Source organism: Lepidochelys kempii, chromosome 1 (genome assembly GCF_965140285.1).
Source record: "Lepidochelys kempii isolate rLepKem1 chromosome 1, rLepKem1.hap1, whole genome shotgun sequence".
In the NCBI taxonomy this organism is placed as follows: domain Eukaryota; kingdom Metazoa; phylum Chordata; order Testudines; family Cheloniidae; genus Lepidochelys; species Lepidochelys kempii.
In genome coordinates, this window is record NC_136380.1 from 322182690 (window position 1) to 322200895 (window position 18206).

At 51.8% G+C, this 18206-nt stretch overlaps 1 protein-coding gene across 7 annotated transcripts in view; it reads left to right on the forward strand.

Annotated features, from left to right (window-relative positions):
- The first annotated feature begins 5454 nt into the window (after positions 1–5454).
- The window catches only part of CERK (ceramide kinase), a 74669-nt gene continuing 61917 nt past the window's right edge, over positions 5455–18206 (forward strand). For 2 of the 7 annotated variants that reach the window (XM_073328361.1, XM_073328363.1), the window contains exon 1: positions 5621–6082. In XM_073328361.1, the coding sequence (XP_073184462.1) occupies positions 5941–6082 (142 nt within the window). In that variant the 5' untranslated portion in view covers positions 5621–5940. Of the gene's footprint in view, positions 5521–5620; positions 6083–18206 lie in introns of those variants that run through there. The other 5 variants (XM_073328359.2, XM_073328364.1, XM_073328366.2 and 2 more) reach the window with 4 other exon arrangements.

Here is an 18206-nt window from a genome sequence, read left to right on the forward strand (position 1 = left end):
CACCTAGCTGGGAGGTGGGATACCTTAGGTATAGTCCCCCTGCTTCAACCACACTTTCCTTAGTAGTGATCCACAACAGAACAGCTTCAACAGGAGAGATTGAGGGAGTTCCTCCTCCTCTTTTGCCCTGAAAATATCCCATAGCTCTCCAGGATTAAAGCACTGTCCTAAGCAATGTGAGATCCCTGTTCAGATCCTCTTTCCCCTACTGGCAGAGGGGGAAGGAATTGAACCTGCATCTCCCACATACCAGGTTAACCACTGAGTCAGAAGGTGGGCATCAGCTCCAGCTGCATTTTGCATGGGAGTTAACCTGCTAGATTCCCTCTGAGCAGGCCTACTCATAAATGAGGCAGCCAAATACCTGTCTTCCCCTGATTTGTGAATTGCTCTGGGGCTTAGGTGGGAGGTAGGTACCTGGATGCTTAGGGGGAGGCTGCAGTGCCCAGAGGCAGAAACACAGGCACCCAGGGAACTTTTACTCTGGAAAAACATAGGGGCTAGGTGAGTTTAGGCACCTACAGGGTTCAGCAGAAGTTTTGTGAACCACAGTGGAGGCAAAACAGGGACTTAGGCACCCTGAGCAGCAACTTTGCTGTAGACCACAGGTCACAGTTTTACAAACTGCTCGGTAAGGCCTACATAATCTTGTCTGCACCCAAGTACTAGACACTTTCTTGTTTAGCCACTTCTATTGCTCTCTTCAAATGCAAATTGATTTAGAAGAGATAGTATTCAGATGTGAAACAGTTAATAAACTAATTCAGCTGTGAACACTGACCTATATACAGAGGCAAACTGGCACCCTCAGTTGTTCTAGTTAATCTTTACACAGTTTAAAAGGCAAGCAATGTTTGCGTAACACACCTGGTCCTGTCAGCAGATGTTAACCCTCTCCCAGCAGGATCCACTGGTTCTGCTGTTTAAATAAGCCTCACCGGCTTGGGGGTTAGGGAAGACTGTTGGTTGCTCTGAAGTAGGAGCCCTAAGAGCATACAAGCCGGGGGAGAACTTAAGGGTTTATTACTTTGTTTATGAAGCCAGAAGGGGTAGAATCTCTAACTCTGGACAGTGAGTGGACTGTGTTTTACGAGAGATTGGGAAAGGCATCTGCTCACAGCACTGTGCGAGGCTCATTTACTGCATCTTTCTCCCAACAATTACTTCATTGGCTCTTCCCCTCACATGCAGAGTTGGACCCAGTTTGGCACTAGGTGATACTATGCATGAGCATTTAAGGGTACAAGATAGGAGAGCTAGTTGAAGAGACCTAACAAATACTAGATTGCAATGGTGCAGAGAGCACATGGGCATAGTACACTGGGCATGATTTGATGCTATGAGGGACCTCAGAGGTATTGTGCTGCAATGGTGTAGAGGGTGCTTTTAAAGTGTGTATTAATGTTTTCATTTCAGTTTCAGAGTAACAGCCGTGTTAGTCTGTATTCACAAAAAGAAAATGAATACTTGTGGCACCTTAGAGACTAACCAATTTATTTGAGCATAAGCTTTCGTGAGCTACAGCTCACTTCATCAGATGCATCCAATGAAGTGAGCTGTAGCTCATGAAAGCTTATGCTCAAATAAATTGGTTAGTCTCTAAGGTGCCACAAGTACTCCTTTTCTTTCATTTCAGTTGAAATTTCCAACCAATGACTAAATTGACAACACTGAGTACAACTGGTTGACCGCTGTGGCGGTGTTGGGGAAATTAACGGGGTGTAGGGAAATCCCTGGGCCCCTGAGCAAGACCTAACACCATGAGAGTCTGAGGCGGCACTAGGCTGCAGAGGGGCAGAGGACATATGGGCACGGCCTGACGCTGTGAGAGCCCCGGGTGGCACTGGGCGGAAGGGGTCAGCGGGCTCACGGGAACGGCCTGATGCTGTGAGAGACCAGGGCGGCACTGGGCGGCAGGGGTCACATGGGCACAGCCTGATGCTGTGAGAGCCCCGGGCAGCGCTGGGGGGCAGAGGGCACATGGACACGGCCTGACGCTGTGAGAGACCAGGGTGGCGCTGGGCGGCAGGGGGCAGAGGACTCACGGGCAAGGCCCGATGCTGTCAGAGACCAGGACGGCGCTGGGCAGCAGGGGTCACACGGGCACAGCCTGACGCTGTGAGAGCCCCGGGCGGCGCTGGGCTGCAGAGGGCGGAGGGCACACGGGGACGGCCCGACGCTGTGAGAGCCCCGGGCGGCGCTGGGCTGCAGGGGGTGGAGGGCTCACGGGGACGGCCCGACGCTGTGAGAGCCCCGGGCGGCGCTGGGCTGCAGGGGGTGGAGGGCTCACGGGGACGGCCCGACGCTGTGAGAGCCCCGGGCGGCGCTGGGCTGCAGAGGGCGGAGGGCTCACGGGCACAGCCTGACGCTGTGAGAGCCCCGGGCGGCGATGGAAGGAAGGGGGCGGAGGACACACGGGCTCGGCCCGACGCTGTGAGAGCCCCGGGCGGCGCTGGGCTGCAGAGGGCGGAGGGCACACGGGGACTGCCCGACGCTGTGAGAGCCCCGGGCGGCGCTGGGCTGCAGAGGGCGGAGGGCTCACGGGGACTGCCCGACGCTGTGAGAGCCCCGGGCGGCGCTGGGCTGCAGAGGGCGGAGGGCACACGGGGACTGCCCGACGCTGTGAGAGCCCCGGGCGGCGCTGGGCTGCAGAGGGCGGAGGGCTCACGGGGACGGCCCGACGCTGTGAGAGCCCCGGGCGGCGCTGGGCTGCAGGGGGCGGAGGGCACACGGGGACTGCCCGACGCTGTGAGAGCCCCGGGCGGCGATGGAAGGAAGGGGGTGGAGGGCTCACGGGCACAGCCTGACGCTGTGAGAGCCCCGGGCGGCGATGGAAGGAAGGGGGCGGAGGACACACGGGCTCGGCCCGACGCTGTGAGAGCCCCGGGCGGCGCTGGGCTGCAGGGGGCGGAGGGCACACGGGGACTGCCCGACGCTGTGAGAGCCCCGGGCGGCGATGGAAGGAAGGGGGCGGAGGACACACGGGCTCGGCCCGACGCTGTGAGAGCCCCGGGCGGCGCTGGGCTGCAGGGGGTGGAGGGCTCACGGGCTCGGCCCGACGCTGTGAGAGCCCCGGGCGGCGATGGAAGGAAGGGGGCGGAGGACACACGGGCTCGGCCCGACGCTGTGAGAGCCCCGGGCGGCGCTGGGCTGCAGAGGGCGGAGGGCACACGGGGACTGCCCGACGCTGTGAGAGCCCCGGGCGGCGCTGGGCTGCAGAGGGCGGAGGGCTCACGGGGACGGCCCGACGCTGTGAGAGCCCCGGGCGGCGCTGGGCTGCAGGGGGCGGAGGGCACACGGGGACTGCCCGACGCTGTGAGAGCCCCGGGCGGCGCTGGGCTGCAGAGGGCGGAGGGCTCACGGGGACGGCCCGACGCTGTGAGAGCCCCGGGCGGCGCTGGGCTGCAGGGGGCGGAGGGCACACGGGGACTGCCCGACGCTCTGAGAGCCCCGGGCGGCGCTGGGCTGCAGGGGGTGGAGGGCTCACGGGCACAGCCTGACGCTGTGAGAGCCCCGGGCGGCGATGGAAGGAAGGGGGCGGAGGACACACGGGCTCGGCCCGACGCTGTGAGAGCCCCGGGCGGCGCTGGGCTGCAGGGGGCGGAGGGCACACGGGGACTGCCCGACGCTGTGAGAGCCCCGGGCGGCGCTGGGCTGCAGAGGGCGGAGGGCTCACGGGGACGGCCCGACGCTGTGAGAGCCCCGGGCGGCGCTGGGCTGCAGGGGGCGGAGGGCACACGGGGACTGCCCGACGCTGTGAGAGCCCCGGGCGGCGCTGGGCTGCAAGGGGTGGAGGGCACACGGGGACTGCCCGACGCTGTGAGAGCCCCGGGCGGCGCTGGGCTGCAGGGGGTGGAGGGCTCACGGGCACAGCCTGACGCTGTGAGAGCCCCGGGCGGCGATGGAAGGAAGGGGGCGGAGGACACACGGGCTCGGCCCGACGCTGTGAGAGCCCCGGGCGGCAATGGAAGGAAGGGGGCGGAGGACACCCGGGCTCGGCCCGACGCTGTGAGAGCCCCGGGCGGCGCTGGGCTGCAGAGGGCGGAGGGCACACGGGGACTGCCCGACGCTGTGAGAGCCCCGGGCGGCGCTGGGCTGCAGAGGGCGGAGGGCTCACGGGGACGGCCCGACGCTGTGAGAGCCCCGGGCGGCGCTGGGCTGCAGGGGGTGGAGGGCTCACGGGCACAGCCTGACGCTGTGAGAGCCCCGGGCGGCGATGGAAGGAAGGGGGCGGAGGACACACGGGTTCGGCCCGACGCTGTGAGAGCCCCGGGCGGCGCTGGGCTGCAGGGGGTGGAGGGCTCACGGGCTCGGCCCGACGCTGTGAGAGCCCCGGGCGGCGATGGAAGGAAGGGGGCGGAGGACACCCGGGCTCGGCCCGACGCTGTGAGAGCCCCGGGCGGCGCTGGGCTGCAGGGGGTGGAGGGCTCACGGGCTCGGCCTGACGCTGTGAGAGCCCCGGGCGGCGATGGAAGGAAGGGGGCGGAGGACACACGGGCTCGGCCCGACGCTGTGAGAGCCCCGGGCGGCAATGGAAGGAAGGGGGCGGAGGACACACGGGCTCGGCCCGACGCTGTGAGAGCCCCGGGCGGCGCTGGGCTGCAGGGGGTGGAGGGCTCACGGGCTCGGCCCGACGCTGTGAGAGCCCCGGGCGGCAATGGAAGGAAGGGGGCGGAGGACACACGGGCTCGGCCCGACGCTGTGAGAGCCCCGGGCGGCGCTGGGCTGCAGGGGGTGGAGGGCTCACGGGCTCGGCCCGACGCTGTGAGAGCCCCGGGCGGCGATGGAAGGAAGGGGGCGGAGGACACACGGGCTCGGCCCGACGCTGTGAGAGCCCCGGGCGGCAATGGAAGGAAGGGGGCGGAGGACACCCGGGCTCGGCCCGACGCTGTGAGAGCCCCGGGCGGCGCTGGGCTGCAGGGGGTGGAGGGCTCACGGGCTCGGCCTGACGCTGTGAGAGCCCCGGGCGGCGATGGAAGGAAGGGGGCGGAGGACACCCGGGCTCGGCCCGACGCTGTGAGAGCCCCGGGCGGCGCTGGGCTGCAGGGGGTGGAGGGCTCACGGGCTCGGCCTGACGCTGTGAGAGCCCCGGGCGGCGCTGGGCTGCAGGGGGCGGAGGGCACACGGGGACTGCCCGACGCTGTGAGAGCCCCGGGCGGCGCTGGGCTGCAGGGGGCGGAGGGCACACGGGGACTGCCCGACGCTGTGAGAGCCCCGGGCGGCGCTGGGCTGCAGGGGGTGGAGGACACACGGGCTCGGCCCGACGCTGTGAGAGCCCCGGGCGGCGATGGAAGGAAGGGGGCGGAGGACACACGGGCTCGGCCCGACGCTGTGAGAGCCCCGGGCGGCAATGGAAGGAAGGGGGCGGAGGACACACGGGCTCGGCCCGACGCTGTGAGAGCCCCGGGCGGCGATGGAAGGAAGGGGGTGGAGGGCTCACGGGCTCGGCCCGACGCTGTGAGAGCCCCGGGCGGCGATGGAAGGAAGGGGGCGGAGGACACACGGGCTCGGCCCGACGCTGTGAGAGCCCCGGGCGGCGATGGAAGGAAGGGGGCGGAGGACACCCGGGCTCGGCCCGACGCTGTGAGAGCCCCGGGCGGCGCTGGGCTGCAGGGGGTGGAGGGCTCACGGGCTCGGCCTGACGCTTGGCCACAACGGGGATCGCGCGTCGCGGCCCTTGGCCCCAGCGCCGCTTAGCAGCTTTGCACCCGGGCCCGTATCTTCGCCGCCGCCAGCAGAGAGACGGCGAGGCTCCACCCTCGGCGGTGATTTCCATACGTGCTGACGCTCTCGTCCCCCTACGCTAGACAATAGCCGGATAGCGGCGAGGCCGGGCCCCGTTAGCTGCCGGCTGCCGCCATCCCGGTGCCCAGGAGCTGGGCGGCCCCTTAGGCCCGGGCTATGCGTCGCGGGGCAGGCGTGCTCCGGCCCTGAGCGCCCATGGAGCAGCCCGCGGGCGGCCGGCGGCCCCGGCTCGTCTCCTCGTTGGCCTTCGGGCAGCGCGCCTGGGAGGTCACGTTAGAGTGGGAGCCGGGGCTGCTGTCCTGGCGGGATCCGCAGCCGCCCCGGGGCCGGGACGGCGGTGAGTGATGGGGCCTGGCGGGAGGAGGGGCTGGGGGTTGTACAGGGCGGGCTTGGAGGGGTTCTGGGGGTAGGGTATAGTGCGGGGCAGACTGCAGGGGCTCTGGCAGGTGCGGGGGACTGAACGGCCATGGGGGGTGGTGTCCTTGGGGGGGAGAATGGAGGGGGTGAGGGTATAGTGGGGGACCCTGGAGAGGCTCTGGCAGGTGCAGCGTTGTATAGTGTGGGGTTTTGAGGGGCTCTGGGAGTGGGGTTATAGTGGGGGACACTGGAGGGGCTCTGGCAGTAGTGGGGGGTTGGATAATGTGGGGTTGGAGGGGCTCTGGGATTGGGGTTATAGTGGGGGACACTGGAGGGGCTCTGGCAGTAGTGGGGGGTTGGATAATGTGGGGTTGGAGGGGCTCTGGGATTGGGGTTATAGTGGGGGACACTGGAGGGGCTCTGGCAGTAGTGCAGGTTTGGAGGGGCTTTGAGATGTGAGGGGTTGTACAGTGTGTGGGGGAGGTTGGAGCGGCTCTGGAGGTTGTCATAGAGTGCACCTGTTCCTGTTCTTGTCTGCTTGTGCCCTTGGCACGTGTATCACTGAAATGTGTGTGGGAGGTAACACACATACTGTAAAGATAAGGCACCACCTTCCTATGTCCAACCAGCTCTTACGAAAAGGGACAGACCAGTTAATAGTGCAAGCTGTTGCGCACAGGTCTGCCTTCTCCTAAAGGGCGTAAAGTTCCAAAGGTTCCTGCTCTTTCTTCTCTCGTTTTGGGTCCAGAATGGGGTTGAGAAATGTTCCTCTTGTCCCAGAGGGTTCTGATTCTTTGTGGTGGTGTTTAGCCTACTGTAGTATATTTGGTGTAGTATTTACTAGAGGCTTCTCGAGTGTTGCTGCAAAATAAATTTTAAAAATGTGTGCAATACAGATTAGTTTACACACCATCAGCAACTTTTTCTTAAAGCCATATATTTAGGGCAGGACTGTGGGGTCCAGCGTTTAAAATAAATTAAACAGCTGGTGAGAATTAATAGTAGGAAAACAGCTTTGCAAACTTCTGCTCCTGGGTTCATTCACTAAGTTTCTTCATAAGTATGGGAAAGGCTGCATGCATAGACTTTGGACCACATTGACAAGCTCATAATGATTTGACAAGACACTAAGAAGTGGTTTCTCCCCCCCCCAGCCCGAAGAGCTTGTCAGCAGATATAAAGCCAAGTGTGCATAGTCCTCTTTCTGCGCACTAAACATAAATTAGTAATAGCTAGAAAAAGTACTCATTTTGAGGATCTTGCAGGTGGCTTTTAGTCACTTGGAGAGCCATTGGAGTTAGGGGTTTTAGCTGGAATATGTTACAGCAATGAGCAGATCTAAAACAAGAATATTTATTAAAATATTCAAGCCACAATGTAATTTAGTACTTTTATCATGTAATGGATGTGCCATTTGAGATTCCAGAAAAACTGCATCTGTGAAATAGTGTGTTTGCAATTGAAATTGAAACTTGCAGTGTGTTTGCAGAACTGACTGCTTAATAATTCCAGCATTTCTCAGCGTTCCTCTTAAGAGTAAAGGTTGTAGTTGCATGGTGTTAGGAGGCCTCTAAATTACTACCACAGGATAACTGAGGGTCAAGGCCTTGTTATGCCGGTGCTACTTTAAGTCTTGGGACTAAATCTTGCTCGTATATCAGTGCAGATACCACTGTGCCTATACAAATATTCTTTGGCTTCATGGTAACGGGTAAGTGTGAGAAGGAGAAAATGAGGAAGGACAAGATAACAAGTGGAACTATCGTGTTTAGTATAATCAGCAGTCACAACACACCAACTGCTTAGCCAATGTATACTCCTTGACATGGAAAGAAATGGGTCTTAAATTAGTCAGTTAAAGTAATCCTAGGGCTTGTAACTGCAAGTAAGTACACTTTTCAGACCATATGATTTGAGCATCCTTTGTATGAATGTTGACTCTTTCTGTCTACCACAAGAACACATGCCAGTCTAGCTGGAGTACAAAAACACAGGCTAATATGTTTACACTATTTTCTGAAAACATCAAAGCCTTAAGTATTGTTTTAGTAAATAGTTGTTTTTCTGTTTCATATTCAAATTAATTGCACCTGGATATAGTAGAATAACTGTTGCTTCAAAACAGTGATGAAAACATTCCTTTCCTTTTTGTTTGTTAGCTGATTTCATTATGGTCGAGGAAGCACTTTAATGTTAAGCCACTATAGCTTTGGGCACTTATTGCCTTCCAGATAAGTTTATCCTTTGAGCTGTTGCATGATCCCTCAGCTGAAAAGTGAAACTTCTTTTGCCAAGTCTTGTGAAGTCTCCTAGGTCATATGAGATATCACTGTGAGATAAGGGAAGTTATTAACATAGTTAGAAAATTGATAGTGTATCTATTTGTATGTAAAAAAGCTTAACTTCAAACTTGGGATACGTATTCAACTCACTGGAAGAGAAATGTCTGACAAATTTGAGGAAATTTGGTATTAGAAATAATGGAGTTTATCTTTTGGAAACTTCCTGCATATGAATGATATCAAATTTTCTATTAAATTTTAAATAGTGTGCTTACTTAAATAGTAAGGCTACAATTTAGTCATGGGTATTTTTAGAACAAGTCATGGGCAATAAACAAAAATTCACAGTCCGTGACCTTTACTGGGGCACCGTGGGAGCGCCGCTCCTCTGGGAGGTGGAGATCTTCTAGGGAACATCATCCTGGCCACTATGGATGTAGAAGCCCTCTCCACCAACATGCCACGCAAAGATGGATTACAAGCCATCAGAAACAGTATCTGTCAAGGTTCCTCCCCCACTCTGAACTCTAGGGTACAGATGTGGGGACCTGCATGAAAAAACCTCCTAAGCTTATCTTTACCAGCTTAGGTCAAAACTTCCCCAAGGTACAAAATATTCCCCCCGTTGTCCTTGGACTGGCCGCTACCACCACCAAACTAATACTGGTTACTGGGGAAGAGCTGTTTGGACGCGTCTTTCCCCCCAAAATACTTCCCAAAACCCTGCACCCCACTTCCTGGACAAGGTTTGGTAAAAAGCCTCACCAATTTGCATAGGTGACCACAGACCCAAACCCTTGGATCTTAAGAACAATGAACAATCCTCCCAACACTTGCACCCCCCCTTTCCTGGGAAATGTTGGATAAAAAGCCTCACCAATTTGCATAGGTGACCACAGACCCAAACCCTTGGATCTGAGAACAATGAAAAAGCAGTCAGTGTTTTACAAGAAGACTTTTAATAAAAAATAGAAGTAAATAGAAATAAAGAAATCCCCCCTGTAAAATCAGGATGGTAGATATCTTACAGGGTAATTAGATTCAAAAACATAGAGAACCCCTCTAGGCAAAACCTTAAGTTACAAAAAAGATACACAGACAGAAATAGTTATTCTATTCAGCACAATTCTTTTCTCAGCCATTTAAAGAAATCATAATCTAACACATACCTAGCTAGATTACTTACTAAAAGTCTTAAGACTCCATTCCTGGTCTATCCCCGGCCAAGACGACTACAGACAGACACAGACCCTTTGTTTCTCTCCCTCCTCCCAGCTTTTGAAAGTATCTTGTCTCCTCATTGGTCATTTTGGTCAGGTGCCAGCGAGGTTACCTTTAGCTTCTTAACCCTTTACAGGTGAGAGGAGCTTTCCCCTGGCCAGGAGGGATTTCAAAGGGGTTTACCCTTCCCTTTATATTTATGACAGTATCCCTGATAATGTCATGGCAAACCTAGTGGCTGACCTTTGTGACTTTGTCCTCACCCACAACTATTTCACATTTGGGGACAGTGTATACCTTCAAGTCAGCAGCACTGCTATGGGTACCCCCATGGCCCCACAGTATGCCAACATTTTTATGTCTGACTTAGAACAACGCTTCCTTAGCTCTCGTCCCCTAATACCCCAACTCTACTTTGATGACATCTTCATCATCTGGACCCATGGACAAGAAGCCCTTGAGGAATTCCACCATGATTTCAACAATTTCCATTCCACCATCAACCTCAGCCTGGATCAGTCCACACAAGAGATCCACTTCCTGGACACAACGGTGCTGATAAGCCATGGTCACATAAACGCCACCCTATACTCGCTTACATGCCTCCAGCTTCCATCCAGACCACACTGCACGATCCATTGTCTACAGCCAAGCTCTAAGATACAACCGCATTTGCTCCAACCCCTCAGACAGAGACAAACACCTACAAGATCTCTATCAAGCATTCTTACAACTACAATACCCACTTGCTGAGGTGAAGAAACAGATTGACAGAGCCAGAAGACTACCCAGAAGTCACCTACTACAGGACAGGCCCAACAAAGAAAGTAACAGAACGCCACTAGCTGTCACCTTCAGCCCCCAACTAAAACCTCTCCAACGCATCATCGAGGATCTACAACCTATCCTGAAGGACAACCTCTCACTCTCTCAGATCTTGGGAGACAGGCCAGTCCTTGCTTACAGACAGCCCCCCCATCCTGAAGCAAATACTCACCAGCAACCACATGCCACACAACAAAAACATGAACACAGGAACCCATCCTTGCAACAAAGCCCGTTGCCAACTGTGTCCACATATCTATTCAGGGGACACCGTCATAGGACCTAATCACATCAGCCACACTATCAGAGACTCATTCACCTGCACATCTACTAATGTAATATATGCCATCATGTGCCAACAATGCCCCTCTGCCATGTACATTGGTCCAACTGGTCAGTCTCTACCTAAAAGAAGAAATGGACACAAATCAGACGTCAAGAATTATAACATTCAAAAACCAGTTAGGGATCACTTCGACCGCCCTGGACACTCAATTTCAGACCTAAAAGTCGCAATTATTCAACAAAAACTCTTCAAAAACAGACTCCAATGAGAAACAGGAAAACTGGAATGAATCTGCAAACTGGACACCATTAAATTAGTCTTGAATAAAGACTGGGAGTGGATGAGTCATTACACTAACTAAAAACTATTTCCCCATGCTAATTTTCCCCCTACTGTTACTCACACCTTCTTGTCAACTGTTTGAAATGGGCCATCCTGATTATCACTACAAAAGTTTTTTTCTCCTGCTGATGATAACCCTCCTTAATTGATTGGTCTTGTTAAGAGTTGGTATGGCAACCCCCATTTTTTCATGTTCTCTCTCTCTGTATATCTATCTATCTATCTTCGTATGTATTTTTTACTGCATGCATCTGGTGAAGTGGGCTTTAGCCCATGAAAGCTTATGCTCAAATAAATTTGTTAGTCTCTAAGGAGCCACAAGTACTCCTCGTTCTTTCAAATTATACACTGTATGTCAACCACAGCTACTGAGAACTGCGGGTTGCCATGCTTGTGGACTGTCAATGTAAATATTGTCTCGCGGCCCGCCAGCAGATTACTCTGATGGGCCGCATTAGGCCTGTGGGCTTCATGTTGCCCACTCCTGCTGTACATACATTTCCCACTATTTTGTGCACTCATAGTATTGGCTAACTTTACATTTACTCTTACTTAACTATGTTTACTCTTAACTCTTGTGTTAATATAAATATTTTGATTTGAATTTTAATTAGTTTTTGTGTAGATGCAATGACAGATTATGGAATACAAACTAATCCTCTGCAAAAATGGTATGCCTCAGTACAAACCAGGCTGCACTCAATGTAAACTTTACCCTTGAAATAGGTTTAAATGGTGAGTAATATTTTTCGGGTATCAGCTGTGTATCTAAGATACATTTTTTGTTTTGTAAGTGTCCCTTTAAATGTCCTAATTAAGAACTATCTGCATAATCAGTCTGTTGCACACTAAGAATTTTATTGTTACCAGTTCCATGTTTGCTCATGTAAACGTCCGACATGTCAACATTTAACAAATTTCTAATGTAAACTTGGCTTTAATTGCAGGACTGAGGATTTATTATAAATTCTTAGGAAAAGAATCAGTTTCAAAGAAGGTGTCCGGCAAAGTGTATCAGACTTAATCAGTACCGGATTTACCATGGCACCAGGTCCACGGTCCAAAGGGGTCCAACCTGGCCTGCTCTTCTTCACCCCACCGCCTCCCCTGATCTCTTCTGTGGGGGCAGAAGCAAGGCAGGCTCCGCCATCAGTCAAGCTCCTCCCCCGCCTCTTCCCCGAGTGTGCTGCGTTCTGCCCCTCCCCCTTCCACTTCCATGCATTTTCTCCCACTTCCATAGAGCCAGTGGCCTGTGCTCCCCACTGCCATGCTGGAGCCTCTACATTTATTTATTGACAAATAAGTTTGCAGAATTTTTATTTTTTGGCACAGAATTCCCTCAGGAGTAAGTTTGGGAAGTCTTTATAATGAACTACCATCTAATTTGAGAATTGGGCTCTCCATCTCTAGGCTGAGTCACATGGGCAGGAACATGCGCATATGCACCTATTCTGAGGATAATTAGGCCATCAATCTCCAGGGCTGTCAGACTATTAAAATGGAATTTTGCAATTCTTAATTTTTAAAATGGGATGATCAATGAAGGTGTCTTTGGTTGGTTGGTTTTCATTTTATTGTTGTCTGGCTTTTTGTTTTTGTTGAAGCTTAACATAAAATGTAGGTTTCAGAGTAAAAACAGACACACACCCCAGCCTGGCTGCTGCCAGCTGCAGAGCCAGTGAAGTGCATCCTCGAGGCTTGTGGTGCAGTGTGCTTCAGCACCCCCCAGGATCTCTTATCCCTACCCTTGCTGCACCCCTGGAGGCAGAAATAAGGAATCCTCGGGAGGCAGTGGGGAAGTTTTAGGGCTGGCTCCCACTCACTGCCCTCACAGTGCATGCTGCCTGGGTGAATCTGCACATGCAGCCCTGGGAGGAGCGGGCGGGCATAGTGGGGACCAAGGGACAGAGAGTGGAGCAGGGACTAAAGGGCTGCCCTGCAGGGCGGGGGAGGGGCAGAGCTCCAGGCTCAGCTCTGCAACCTCCCAACATCCTGGCAGCTGCCTCCTGCCTGTCAACTTTGCTCCCTGCTCCAGGCAAGCTCCATGCAGCAGTGAGGAGCAGCAGGAGTAGGAAGGGGGAGTGCACTCAGCCAGGCAATAACGGTAGGTCTGGCCTCTGTGCTTGCTACCAGTGGCATTGCTCTTCTTCCACCAGGAATTCTGGGATATATGCAGAAGACTGCCAGTGCTGCACGCACACAGGAAAGCAGTAGGGCTTGGACCTTTGGTCCTAGCTTAACACAGGCTTGGACTCTCCAGCCCTGCAGGATCTTGGACCCTAGGTCCGAGCCCTAGGTTAGTACAATTGGTGTGTGGCTAAAAGGGGAGGTAGGCTTGAGCCTGGGCTCATATTGCTGTGTAGATATACCCTTAGTAGTTAGCTGATGCATAGGTTAGAGTGGGGCTGCTTTTGAACTGGCGGCTTCTGTGCGGATGATATACTTCCTTCAGACCAGCACTTTTCAGACAGGGGTCTGAGGCCTCCGGGGGGCCACCAAGCATGGCCAGCATTAGATTCACTGGGGCCCAGAGCAGAAAGCTGAAGCCCCACCGCCCCAAGCCCCACCACCCAGTGCTGAAGCCTGAGCAACTTAGCTTCGCAGCGCCCCCTGTGGAATGGGGCCCCAAATTTCCCTGCTTGCTACCCCCTAATGCCACCCTGGTTTTTATATGCAGAAAAACACTTGTGGCACAGCTTGTGCCGAGGAGTTTGTATTGCATGTTGGAGGGGCCTCAGAAAGAAAAAGGTTGAGAACCCCTGCTCCAGACCATGAAAGAACCACAGAACCTACTGGATGTGCTCCCAGCACGCTAGTTTCGTTCGGAACCAGTGGCTGCTTATATGCTTGTATCTGCTGTTGACTATTTTCTGCTGAGATGGGATGTGGACTGGGTAAGATGGCTGCTGCAAAGCAGATGGTATCCCCCATAATCCTTTGCAAATAGAATGTTGTCTGGTCATTGTACATGCAAAAAATTGAGGTTGGCTAAGAGCTGTGAAAAAGCACAATGAACTTGACTTTTCTTGGTATGTCTGCCGAAGCACTAGGTAGGTTGGAGAATCATGGCAGTCCCTGTTATCAAATTTGGCTGCAGTCCTGCAAAAGTCTATTTAAGACACACTGGTAAATAAAGAGTAAAAACAAGGAAATATGGAAGTGCGCTTCTGGAGGCACAGCTACACTTTATGAAGAAAATAATTCAGTATCTGAAGTGCATCCTCCTTTTAACTGCTTGATGTGTGATTTGTGGAATGTGCGGTTAGCTACTAAGGCAATATTTACTAGAGCTTCACAGGTGACTCCTGTTGGCTTTTAGGTTCTCTGTGCTCTGGAGGCCTCAGTACAGTCTTTATAAGGACTTGGGAATATGAAAGAAATGTGTGCTGCTAAAATATAAATGAACACTTTTATGAGGAGGATTGGCAAGCAACCCAAAAGTACCTGAGTGAAGAGGCAGTAATTTGGTAAAGATTGATTGCCTTTTAAAAGTTGATCCTTCATGATCAGGGCGTTACTGTGCAGTATATCTAACTATAAATTTACCTGTGCACAGCTTATAAAATTATGTATTTTTATGAGTGGTTTGCAGTTATCATGTGATCATTAAATTAAAACAATCATTGTCTCAAACTTAGCAAAGGTAGCACTTTCTTGAGGGCTGTTGACCTTCCAACTATTATCTGACCTTTTGGACTTGGGCTTATCTTTTGTGAAAGTTATTTGGTACTTCTATAAAACAGGAAAACACTGGTGGGCAGGAAACAGGAAAGGACTGCTCATAAAGAGTGTTCAAATGCCCACTTGTCTCCTTCCTACCCAAATACAGAAACTGCTAAAGAGAATTCGCTCAAACTTCCCAAAAGGGAACAGTTCGCAAGGGAGGAGAGGAGAATTCATCCTACATGCAGAGATTAAAAATAAAGCTTAATCTGAAAAACTAACAATTTAAAAGTTTTCAAATTAGGAGGATTTGTGGAAAGTCTTGAGGCTTGTATGCTCACTCTGTGAAAAATTCCTTTTGTCAGGAAAAATGTTTTGACCTTCAGTTATATATGGTATTTATAAAGACCTCTAATGAACTGTTAGATATAAAGCTCATCTATATTCATACCGTCGTATGTAGGATTTAAATCATAGGCATTACAAATGAAAAAGCCTATTAGTTTCTCCTACCCCTGCCAGTGCAGGGTTATTAACTAGAATATATTTTCAAGAGTTTTCTTCAGTTTAGTTTAAATAAGCAACACAATGAGGCTTCCACTTTCTTTGGGAGACTACTATGGTCTAATAGAGTTCAGTGTTTAGGACAAAAATTCCCTCAAGTTTACCTTAAATATCTCTTTGCTCCTCCGTTACTTCATTACACTACTTCTTCCTTGGTGTATTAATACTCTTCAAATATATAAGGTTTCTTGCCCCACAACCACACCTCAAAATCACATACATAGTCCTTAGTCATTAATTACATTTGGTTATTGAGTAGCCAAGCTTCACATTTAATATTTTATCAGTTCCTCCAGGTCTTCAATCATTGTATTTTGAAAAAAAATCGCTACAACTTGTTGATCTCTTCCTGGTTTAAATGTCTGGAATCAATTCAGCATTTAGGTGTGGCTTTGCCAGTCAATTGTAGAGATGCTATAATTTCCCTGATGTGTAGTATGTTTTTTCCTACCCCCCCACCCCAGACTTTCTTGTTAAACCCTGGATTTGTGCTGGAAATGGCCCACCTTGATTATCATCCACATTGTAAGGAGGGTGATTGCTTTAGATAATCCCTGAGGGGGGGGGGGTATAGCTCAGTGGTTTGAGCATTGGCCTGCTAAACCCAGGATTGTGAGTTCAATCCTTGAGGGGGCCATTTAGGGATCTGGGGCAAAAATTGGACACTGGTCCTGCTTTGAGCAGGGGGTTGGACTAGATGACCTCCTGAGGTCCCTTCCAGCCCTGAGATTCTATGATAAGCTATTACAAGCAGGAGAGTGGGGTGGGGGGAGAGAAAACCTTTTGTAGTGGTAAATACCCATTTTTTCATGGCTTGTGTGTATAAAAAGATCTTTTTTCAGAGTAACAGCCGTGTTAGTCTGTATTCGCAAAAAGAAAAGGAGTACTTGTGGCACCTTAGAGACTAACCAATTTATTACTTTCCACAGTATGCAGCCAATGAAGTGAGCTGTAGCTCACGAAAGCTTATGCTCAAATAAATTGGTTAGTCTCTAAGGTGCCACAAGTACTCCTTTTCTTTTTGCTGAAACCTGATATCTAATATGAAACATTTGAGTTTGGCTTACCAATATAAATGTGTAGAGCTTTTTGACTGCACTTTCATAATAGAGAGCATCTTGTAGCAAACACGGTATCAGACCAAGCGTCTGGGTTCTATTTCTGGCCGTGCCAATGACCTCTGCTATGTGACCTTGGGCACATTTCTTCACCTTTCCTTCCCGCTCCTTGTTTCTAACTGTGTTTTAGGCCCAGTCTACACTGCAGGGGATGGGGGGGAATCGATCTAAGATACGCAACTTCAGCTACGAGAATAGCGTAGGTGAAGTCGCTGTATCTTAGATCGACTTAGAATCACTTACTTTGCATCCTCGCGGCCCGGGATCGACGGCCACCTCTCCACTGTCGACTCCGCTTCCGCCTCTCGCCATGGTGGAGTTCCGGAGCCGACGACAGAGCAATCGGGGATCAATTTATCGCGTCTACACTAGATGTGATAAATCAATCCCCGATAGATCGATCACTACCCGCCGATCTGGTGGGTACTGTAGACATGGCCTTAGATTGTAAACTCTGATATCTCACCTTTTATGGTGCCATATTTGGTGGGAGCCTCTAAGATACAAAGTAATACAGATATTCAATTTGCTGTCTGGTCTGATTTCACTTCCATTGTGACACTTTCAAAGTGTATGGGACAGTAGGTCTTTAGACAAAGATTAGGTCAGCCAATAAAATTCAAATGAATTGCTAATGTTCCTATGGGGTAAGTGAAAATTATGGGGAAATGTGGCAGCAGCCCCTGTATTGTTGCCCATCACTTACATAATTGAATAATCTAAAATAAAACTTGTAGGAAGTGTGTAATGAGAAGTTCTACAAGCTGATGTTTCTGTCAATCGGAGAAATTGTCATACTACGTACTCAGTGCAATATGCATATATATTCATAGAATCCTAGAAGATTAGGGTTGGAAGAGAGCTCAGGAGGTCATCTAATCCAATCCCTTGCTCAAAGCAGGACTAACCCCAACTAAATCATCCCTGCCAGGCCTTCGTCAAGCCAGGCCTTCAAAACCTCTAAGGATGGAGATTCCATCATCTCCCTAGGTATGGCATTCCAGTGCTTCACCATCCTCCTAGTGAAATAGTTTTTCCTAATACCCAACCTACACCTCCCTCATTGCAGCTTGAGATCATTGCTCCTTGTTCTGTCATCTGTCACCACTGAGAACAGCCTAGTGCCATCCTGTTTTGAACCCCCGTTTTGGTAGTTGAAGGCCCCTCACTCTTCTGCAGACTAAATAACCGCAGGTCAGCCTCTCCTCATAAATCATGTGCCCCAGCCCCCTAATCTTTTTTGTTGCCATCTGCTGGAGTCTCTCCAATTTGTCCACATCCTTTCTGTAGTGGGGGCCCCAAAACTGGACACAGTACTCCAGATGTGGCCTCACTAGTGCTGAATAGAGGGGAATAATAAAAAATTCCTCTATCTGCTGGCAGTGCTCCTACTAATGCAGCCCAATATGCCGTTAGCCTTCTTAGCAACAAGGGCACACTGTTGATCCCATATTCAGCTTCTCACCCACTGCAATCCCTAGGTCCTTTTCTGCAGAACAACTGCTTAGCCAGTCAGTCCCCAGCCTGTAGCAGTACATGGGATTCTTCCGTCCTAAGTGCAGGACTCTTCACTTGTCCTTGTTGAACCTCATCAGATTTCTTTTGGTCCAATCCTCTAATTTGTCTAGGTCACTCTGGACCCTATCCCTACCCTCCAGCATATCTTTACCTCTCCCTCCAGTTGAGTGTCATCTGCAAACTTGCTGAGGGTGTTATCCATCACATCATCCTGGTCATTAATGAAGATGGTGAACAAAACTGGCCCCAGGACAGACCCCTGGGGCACTCCACTTGATACCGGCT